Source organism: Lactuca virosa, chromosome 1 (genome assembly GCF_052849685.1).
Source record: "Lactuca virosa cultivar CGN04683 chromosome 1, Lactuca_virosa_CGN04683_v6, whole genome shotgun sequence".
In the NCBI taxonomy this organism is placed as follows: domain Eukaryota; kingdom Viridiplantae; phylum Streptophyta; class Magnoliopsida; order Asterales; family Asteraceae; genus Lactuca; species Lactuca virosa.
The window spans coordinates 114,273,032-114,283,565 of record NC_136426.1 but is presented as its reverse complement, the minus strand read 5'-3'; the positions used below and the strand labels follow the sequence as shown (position 1 = coordinate 114,283,565).

General features: G+C 31.6%; 2 protein-coding genes across 2 annotated transcripts; one reads left to right on the top strand and one right to left on the bottom strand.

Annotated features, from left to right (window-relative positions):
- The first annotated feature begins 4,913 nt into the window (after nt 1-4,913).
- LOC145106247 (formin-like protein 21b) lies at nt 4,914-6,385 on the top strand. Its single transcript, XM_079043261.1, has 5 exons — nt 4,914-5,229; nt 5,515-5,631; nt 5,733-5,801; nt 5,876-5,942; nt 6,174-6,385. The coding sequence occupies exons 2-5, from the start codon at nt 5,542-5,544 to the stop codon at nt 6,209-6,211; spliced, it is 264 nt and encodes an 87-aa protein (XP_078899387.1). The 5' UTR covers nt 4,914-5,229; nt 5,515-5,541; the 3' UTR covers nt 6,212-6,385.
- A 1,545-nt stretch (nt 6,386-7,930) lies between these two features.
- On the bottom strand, nt 7,931-8,812 carry LOC145119313 (uncharacterized). The gene has a single exon (XM_079054954.1). The coding sequence runs from the start codon at nt 8,810-8,812 to the stop codon at nt 7,931-7,933; it is 882 nt and encodes a 293-aa protein (XP_078911080.1).
- Nucleotides 8,813-10,534: the final 1,722 nt, after the last annotated feature.

Genomic DNA, 10,534 nt, shown 5'->3' with positions numbered 1-10,534 from the left:
TCTACATCATGTTATAAAACTATGGTTAATTTTACAGATTTTTTGAGAATCATTTACTATTTTTCCCAAATTTTGTGTTGTTTAATCATTAAAATATTAAATAAATACTAAAACAGTTCAGAAAAATATACAAATTTAACAGTAATTCATATTGTATGCAATAATGATTTCCTAATAATTTCATAATTTTTCAATACTGTTTACTATTTAAAACTATTTTCCTAAGTATTTAAGCAATTAAAAATGCATTTTAATGATTATTTCATATAAATAATTGTTAAAATCTGTAAATAATTATAATTGGGCAAGTTATTATTTTAATAAGAAATTATTAAAATCTGGCCTAAATTGAAAATATAAATTAATTATGCAAAGTAAGTAATTCAATTTAAAATTCATTTAACAAATAAATACCTTAATATTATAATCAAAATGAATTATTGTTAATGCATCTAATATAAGAATATGTGTCTAATTATTTGTATTAATACTCCATTCTTGTTTAGCAGTTCCTAAACCAAAACTATTAATTATATTAGGTTCTACGCCATTTTGACCCGAATTGTCTATCGTACGACACACACATTTCGTTTTGGGACTAATGTGAGTAATCTACCCCATATTTTATAATTTTCAATACTTTTGGGGTGTATCATGTGGTTCTAATATGTTCCAACTTCATTTTATTGTTTTATCACAATTGAGACATTGTTGGGACATTTATACGTGAGTCATTAATTGTATAACTATTGTTTGTTTACGCTACATGTACTTGTAGTGCATTACCATTTTTAGTCTAATCTCCATGACTATGCCCGTATTCTTGAGGTACGTTATGGACAATAATAGTGCTATTGGGTTGACCACCCCGCCTTGGGACGCTAAGGTGATTGATTGCACGTGGTTGAGTGTGTATGATGATTAGATGCTCCATCCTATATATATATATATATATATATATATATATATATATATATATATATATACATATGTATATATAGGGTGAGGACTTATTGTTGTTGTTATCATTTGTTAATCAATTTTTGATTTATAAACCGTTATCTCAAATACAATTGTTTGCCGACTTCAACAGAAAACAAATTTCCAATTATAAAGGTTTCAACTTCACAATTTTCTCTACTAAAATTAGATTACTCACCAACTCTCGTAGTTGACCTGTTTTTACCCATGATGCAGATTTGAAGAATGAAGTTGATGAAAAATAGGTTGTGCCTTAGAAATCCACAAGACTATTTAAATTTGATGTAATAAATGTTGTTCATATTTGGATTTGTATTTGTATGTTGTGGATCTTGTTTGCATACTTAGTACTTAATTGAATCTAATCATATTATAACATAGTTGTCATGAGACTTTGAACAATATATCACGCCTCGATCGATTCCGACAAGGATCGGGGTGTGACAGATTGGTATCAGAGCCCTTAACTATAGGGAATTAGGTTAATTGCCTTGACCTAGTCTATAGCCTCTAGGGTCCTCTCGTATGCTAGTTTATAAAATGCACACACAACTGCATGCAATTCGCACTTAGAAAATCCTAGGAATACCTTTGTGTGTTAATTGCTCCCTTATGTGCATACGTATTACTCCTGACACTTATATGTGTGCATACACTTGTGAATATTCTCCACTTTCTCTGAAAATCGCACACATACTCAAGTTGTTTAACAAAATGTATATACATATATGTATTCCTTAGAGCTCATAGGAAATTCAAAGTCATCCACTCTAGTTGGGTAGGATCATAGTAATGGACGCGTAGTAACTGGAAGGGGGAGGTGCCGGTAGCCCGAAAGTCCTGACTAGGTAAGCATTCGTATACATCCCAATCAACCGAGGGACCAGTTTGCTTATCTGGGGACCAAAGGCGAGAGTTCCCAAACCTATAGGCCAAAGCGCGTCATTCACATTACTTTTGAGCCATCAAAATACCCGACCTTATCAAACGTATCCGAAAGGATACACTCCAAAATGGCCAACTCATTGGACTATTAAGTTCCCTAATGGGCCTAGAAGTGGGAAAGAAATGTGAAAACTTAGTTTTGTGGGGGCCCACACAAGTGCTACATGTTTCACATTTAGTAACCATGGAAAGCCCAAAAGGTGCCCAACACTCCTAACCATGGCCCAACAAGTGTTTTACAATTATTTTACCCAACAATGTCTAAACAAAAAAACTTTATTTCCCTAATCAATTTACAAATAACTCACAAGTCCATATGCGTGTTTCTCATAGTTGACATGTTCCTTGTTTGGTTGTGGACTTAGGGTAGACTCATTAGGATCAACAGTCTAATAAAATTTTAATTACACATAACTGGGGGCATGTCGAGTGAATCTTAGGAGTGGATCAGACATGGAACAAATCACAAGATTATAATCAAGTTATTCCTACTAAATTCATAAGTCTATTTATATAGACCTCTGGTATAGAGTCGTCAGCGTAGTCGTGTCGGCAATCTAGAATATAGCTAAATACATAATACAAACTATAATACCCAAATTATACAAAATTTTCTGCATAAAAAATCAATAGACAAACACAATGAAACTAAAAAGGGTATCAATCTATCAAGAGAAAAACACATACAATGTAGATTAAAATCCACTAATTATAACAAAATGGCTATCAATTTAAAATGATTTTATCATTAATGAAAGAGAAAAAAAGTTATCAATTTAAAATGATTTTATCTTGTTTTACGTGATTGTTGTCCATAAAAGTATAAATATCAAACTAATTTATTGAGTATACAATCGATTAAAAATATATAACAGTTAACTAATTTTGTAATTTAATTTTGTCAAATAGTGTCATATTCATAACTGAAAATGTCATGACTGGATTTGTCTTTTTTTTTGTTCATGAATTGATATGAAAAAATGTTTAAGAATTCATCATTTCGTTGCAAATGAATACGCCTTTTATTACAATCATAAATGAATACACCTCTAATCATACATGAATAAATTTACAAGAATACAAAAAACATCTAAATTCCTATATTTTCAGTAGTTATATTCATATAAGATTATAATGTGAATCATAGAGGAATTACTACAACATTGTTTTTTTTCTTCATATTTTCTTGCTGCTATCATACATATATAAACGAAGAGGGACGCCCTTGATCCTGCTATCAATTTCCATGCTTTAAGGTTATCCTTATTAGAAACATCAAGCTCTAAATTACACCTGTTCAAAACATAAATCATTAAGATATGAAATCATGTAATTATAATATACTTCTATTCATTGATGTTTAACTACAAATGAGACATTTGACATTGTATTCATATAAGATTACAACTGAAACTTTATCTAAAAAACATAGTTCTAATCATTAACAATTAATCAATCCGTAATACTGATTCACATCTATTACGCTCGTTTTCTTTTTCCTTGTTCTTTTCAAATGAATCAACCAAAACAAAAACCAAACCCGTTTTTACCCTTCTTCTTCCTTCCTATCAAGTTACAGTCAAGAACAAATTTTGTTTTGTTCTCGTGATTTCCTACAAACAAGAAATACAACCATTGGGATTATTGCTTCATCTTCTTCATATCAACTTCCAGCAAACAAAACACCAATCTAAATCTAGTAATATAAACCCATCGGTTTCTGTTGGAAAATCAAAGCCAAACACCCATCATTAAGCCCCATTGATTTACAGTCAAATTAAAAGTAAAAGAAAAAGAAGCGTTACCCGATGAACTGCCCCTGTCGTGACCCATCGATTTCTGTTGATAGATCGTTGTTACTGCCTGTTTCTTCGTCCCCTCGCACCTTCTTCTTCTTCTATCGAGCACCACGGCGAAAACCCTCACCGGAGTTGCTGTTTTCCGCTTGCCTTGCTCCATCGGGCCAAATGTTCTCCTCCCCTTCGCATATGCTACCGGAATCGAAGGAGAAGCAGCCAAAAACTGCTTGAGCAGCCCTTGCTGCACCTACCGAGACCAATGATGATGGGAACAGATCTTCGTGGTGGGTTGTAGGTGATGCCCAGATCGATGATGGCGTGAGTTTTATGAAACCCTAAAAAGAAGAGGTGGAAATATATACACGATAGATTAAAGGAAATATATGAACCGGTGAGAAATTATAGGAGATAGTAAAGTTGAAATTCCTGTTATGTCCTTCTAACCATTTAAAAGTTACATTTTAATGCCAACAGTTTAAGATTTTTTCATAAATCCCCCTTTCAATAATGACCTTAGATTTAAGTATTTAAATGGTCCAGATTTGTTCTCGCGTTCTCAACCTTTTTAGTGTTCTCATTTGATCCTACTCCTATATATATATATATATATATATATATATATATATATATATATATATATATATATATATGGAAAAGTTCAATAGAGAACCATAATTATTGGTTCTCCAAAGAACAATTTTTTTTTCAAGTTTTAGAGCTTATTGTTTATCGAAAAAAAAAACAAAAAATTTCTAAATTCACAACTTTACATTGTGAATGCTAAAAAATAAATTGTATATTTTTCGGGTTCACCATGTGAATTCAGATTCACACTGTGAATTTGATGATTTTTTTTATTGAATTTGATATCACTGGAAAAAGGATAAAAAGTTATGAATTTCTATATTTTTAGTTTTTTTTTGATAAAAAAACAAGCTCTAAAAATTGATAAAAAGATTGGTGTCTTGGTTCAAATGTTTCTAACAACTATTGTGTGCATGTATGCACCAATGAGAATTGAGGAAATAATAAATCTTTGAATAAATCATGTAAGAGTATTATAGTAATCTTTGCATGTTTAATTATGGTCATTCATTAACTTCCTAAAACCTAGTTTTCTCCCCTCTTTATCTTTAAACGATCGACCTAAAAAACCTGTAGCCTCACCTCAATCGGAAACTTCAATGTTGTTCCTCTACCAGCCGACCATCACCGATTTCCTCTCCTCCCATCCCTAATTTCAATTTAATCCCTCTGTTGGCAAATTAGGTCATCCCCGAGATTAGCCTACTTAAATCGAGTGCACGCTTAAACCAACTTGAATCCTCCAACTTCAAGGGGTAACGACATCGTACGCCTTGAGTCTCTCTCACCAAGCGAAGAAGCTCCGACGTCTCATTCCAGCCACCGTTTCCTTGTTTCTCCGTTTATCAGCTCCTGCGATGGCTCTCTTGTATAACAACAAAATACAGCTATATGATTTGATTATTACCATTTTCAAGGGGTAACGACCACTCTGTTTGTTTCAAATTTACATTTTCTCGCAAGTTGCTTAGGTGGATCTATCAAAAGTATGTTGTTGAATAAAGATCTGTACGGTTGTAATTAGTCTTTTTAATTGCGTGAATTTGAGATGTTTCAATTCTTTGCTGCCTAATAACCGATGCTGCATACATATCATGCATTTCAACTATTCGATGAAATGCTAGTAAGAAAAAAATATTTATTTTCTCAAAAAAAAAGATTTATTTAAAGAAAATGATAAATGAAAGGATTTTCTTGTTTGCAGATACAATTGAAGTCTTTAGCAGAAGAAATGCAGGCCATTATTAAGGGTCTTGAAAAGGTCAGACAAGAACTAGATGCTTCAGCAAACGATGGCCATGTCTATGAAGTTTTTCATAAAGTAAATACACAAATATTTTACTCAATTTCTTCTAATTCGACATCTTTTTTTTATATAAAACTACAATCTGATGCAAATATTTCTTTTTGTTGCATTGTTAGACACCGAATCAGTTTATCAGCATTGCTGAGTTGGAAGTGGGGTCTGTAACAAATTTGTATTCTGTGGTGGTAAGAATCAAGAACAACCCTTTGAATTAAACTTTATATATATTTTGTATTATTTTATAATGTTTGTGTTGTAGGGTAGAAATGTTGATGCATTGGCATTATATTTTGGTGAAGATCCTGCTCGTTGCCCTTTTGAACAAGGTAACATATTTAATTGGCATGTTCTTTTTATAAGGAGCAATAATAATAATAATAATTGTTGAATTGCATATGTTTGAAAGTATAAGAGAAGAATGATGGTTTATGGCTATGGTTGTAGTTAATTCTTTAAGAATATTCAAAACCATTATGCAAGAATAATTTATTCTGTAACAATATTATTGTTGTATTCTGATAGAATTGTAGTTAATTATTTGTATGTTTAATGTGCAGTTGTTACAAGTGTATCACTACAAATTACTTGGCAATGAATTTCTGATAGATATGGCTTGAAGAATGGCTTGAAGACCTGATGAGAAAGGCTTGAAGAATGAATTAAAGAATGATCATACTCATTGTTTAAGAATGTTGTTATTTTTTTTAAGAATTATACTTGTTATTTTTTCAGAATGTTTGTTATTATTCAATGAATCACAATCATACAATGTAATTATTTGGTATATTATTAGTTCAAGAATCAATTTTGTGTATTCTTTCAGAATGTATTTACTAGTTTATGGTTGACATTCTGTCATTCTGACAGAATAAAATCGAAAAATATATTTACTAGTTTATTGCTAACATTCTATCATTCTGACAGAATAAAATCGGATTTTTAATTTTGAATTAATTTAAAATATTCAGATTTTTAAAAATAAAGGAATTAATTATCCCTAAAAATACGAAAATTCCCTTTTTTAATGTAGGTTAATTGACTAAATTGTCATTATGTTGAAATTTGTGTGATTATATGGTACATGTTATCATATTCTACTATCATAGACCCTCAGATCATGACCATTGATTATATTCAATCAAATGGTCCAGATCTGTACATTCTGACACACAATAGTTACTAGAAACAAAATAACCTAAGTATATATATATATATATATATATATATATATATATATATATATATATATATATATATATATATATATATAGAGAGAGAGAGAGAGAGAGAGAGAGAGAGAGAGAGAGAGCGTTAGGTTCATATGTGGATGGACAAATATTGTATGGATGTAGGAACCAATAAGAATTCAAGAAAAAAATAAATTATTAATTAAATAAATAAGGATAGTTTAGTAATTTGATTTAAAGATAAAATAACTTCCATATTTATTTCCTATAATCATGTTAATTACGTTTACTTCTAACCATAACTCTATCCCCCTCTTTATATTAACAGCCACTTGTCCCCATCATAGATTTCTCCCGTCGGATTTTGATATTGGTGGGTTGAAGATGGTGATGTTCGTTCTTACCTATCATTCTCGAAGATATTCATTGACGTAAGTATTTTTTTCTTTCATTTAATTGATTTCATAATTGCATTTGCGTATGTAAGCATTTTTTTTGTGGATATTTAATCTTCGTAAGTTACTTTTTTCTTCCGATTAATTGCTTCTTTGTAATCCTCGTAAGTAACTTTTTTCTTACAAAATTTGTAATTCAAGTCTTGTATTTTGTATTATATATGAATGTTGATGCGTATAAGGTGTTTGAAAGCATTTGGAGAATTACTCCTACATGAATAGAATAGTAAATTTGAAGGGTTTTTTTTTTTTTTTTTCTAAATATGAAACCTTATGTCAATGTCGATGTTGAATCGGTAATTTAATATGCAAAAAAATATATTTTTATTCCATCTTAATAAGCAAGTTTCAATCACTTAAACATAATGTAATCATTGGTTAAACATATTAAATGGAAATGCAAAGAGAAGAACAAAAAAATACTTAATAGATGAAATTACTATTAGTGTTGATAAGTGTACGCTTATTATGTGTTTATGATGCCTAATCAATATGTGTCGTCAAGCTTATCTACTTTATAATATAAACTAGATTATAACCCGCGTTAAACGCGGGAAAACGCATAAAAAACATAGAAACGTCTACATATATTCCATAATTATTAAAAAAAATATATTTATGGGTGTTTCTATTATTGAAATGTGAACAAGATATAATGAAATCGATAAATATCTATAATCTTTGAAGGACCTCTTTATAGACAACATTTTTTGTTTTATTAGTTGAACAATCTTCCTCGTCGCATATGAGTACCTTCAACCCTTTTTTGCTTGTTACACGGGAAACAACTACATATAACTGACCATGAGTGAAGACATGTCTACGTAAGTATAATCTAACATTTGATAATGACTGTCCTTGACTTTTGTTAATGGTCATAGCGAAACAAACAGCTATGGGGAATTGCCTCCGCTGAAAACGGAATGAAAATTTTTTATCAGACGGGGTTAACTTCATCCGAGGTATATAAGTAGTCTCGTTGAAAAATCTACCAGATATGATTTGTGCTTCGATGACGTGTCTTCCAAGCCTTACGATTTGTAATCTTGTACCATTGCATAGTCCTTTGGTTTGGTCGATATTACGAAGCAACATCACCGGAACACCTTTCTTTAGTATAAGCTTATGGTTGGGAATTCCAGAAGCCTTAAAACCATTCAACACATCTGGAGAGTATATTGATTCCTCAAATGAATCTTGGTCTTCGGTCTCACATAACGAATCAGAACTCAGATAAGCTTTCCCTTCATCTTTCATCAATTCTAACACGTAGTCGTTGATAGCATCGACTTCTTCGTTTGTAGGGACCAAAATAGCTTTATCTTGAAAATAAGATGGATCATCAAGATGGTTCTGAAAGGATGAATAAATAGAGGATACAATTGAATGAATATGGTCAACCATAGAGGGAACGATAACATCTTCTGGAAATTCAACTTCAACTTCACCATCATTAGGACCACCGATAGTACCTTCACTAATTTTAAGGATCCATTCAGCAAATGATTTTGTCTCTTCGAAATCATTGTTTGGACAACCGGCCTGAAGCCTCATGTTTACAGTCAAACGTAAAACTGTACATTCACGCCATAATCTTGATGAATGCAATGATGCCTGGACAATATCTGACGATTTCCTCTTTGTATTACCGGAAGAATCTGACGAAAGTCACCTCCAAATACAATGGTCTTGCCTCCAAATGGTTTATCCTTGTCCAATGATATGATAACGTCTCTAAGTGTCCTATCAATTGCTTCGAAACAATGACGGTGCATCATTGGGGCTTCATCCCAAATTATAAGTCTCGCTTTCTTCAATAGGGCAGCTACATCATTACCTGGCATAATAGAACAAAACGAATCCTCATTCAAGTTAATTGGTATATGAAATCTTGAATGTGCTGTCCTACCACCAGCGAGCAAGAGTGCTGCAATTCCGCTTGAAGCAACGTTGACAACAATTTCACCTTTAGATCTAATAGCAGCAGACAATGTCTTCCAAACAAATGTTTTTCCTGTTCCCATAATCATAAAGGAAAAAGACACCACCTTTTCTATTGTTAACCGCATTCATAATTGTATCATAAACTTTTTTTTGCTCGACATTTAATTTGGAATGCAATTGTTGATGTGCAATTTCAAGACTTGACGGATCATAATTAAGCTCGTCTTGAATTAACATATTGCAAGAATCTTAAATATATTTGTGATCAGGTAATGGCATATTGGATATTTGCTTAAGACTCAAGCCACAACTCAATAAAGATTTCTCAATGTATGACAACGTAAGGTGGTAAATTGCTTCCGGTTTTAGCTTCAAGCCTGAAAACATAAAAAAATTACGAAATTATTTATTTATAATAAAAATTAAAGTCGGAACGTTTTTGTGTAAATGGTTTAGTTTGTTTAAAAATGTACCTTTCACACCTATTTCTTGTTCACGAATGTGAACGACATCATCAGAAAGACAATTATAGGTCTCTTTAAAAACATGATGAGGTCGGTTAAAGTGACGACCTTGATAAAATTGTTGTAGGTTCCACATTCAGTTGTATGACATTATTGAATGAAGAGTTTGAATGTAATTCCGTGCATTTTCGAATAACTCGACAATTAGGGGGGATGTAGAAGTTATTTTCTTCAAAAAAAATGAGTATGATAAAGGTGGAGGAATTCAATATATATATATATATATATATATATATATATATATATATATATATCTTTATCTTTATACCTTAATAAGCATTTACCATGTTTTGCTGAATTTTAAGAGGTATAACCTTTAATGCATCTTGTACAATGAATTTATGCATTATAGAAAAACAGATCTTATCATGCGGTCAACGGATGAATCGGTCAAAGTTGAACATAATGCACAAACTTTTTATGCTCCGGTCAATTCTTATCTGATGTCAACAAAACTCAGATTTTGAATTTTAAACCATGAATCAGTTAAAATTGAATCGGTATTTTAGGTGATTAGATCGATTAATAGGAGATACACTCTATATGACATCTCCTCTCTCAGTTCGGTCAACATTGTGTTGCTCTCCCATAACCGATCCCTCCCTATCCCGATGGGAAAACCTATGAACCACCGATGCATCGTCTCTGAAAGAATGCCACCGTGTAACCATACATTCGTCGTCGTTGAATCATTCTGAATCATTAAAGACTTCATATTTGTGATTGATTTCAGTCACCGATATATTCAAGCATTCACATTCGATTCACAATAAACCAAGAGCACCATCACTTCTTCTTATTTTCTTTT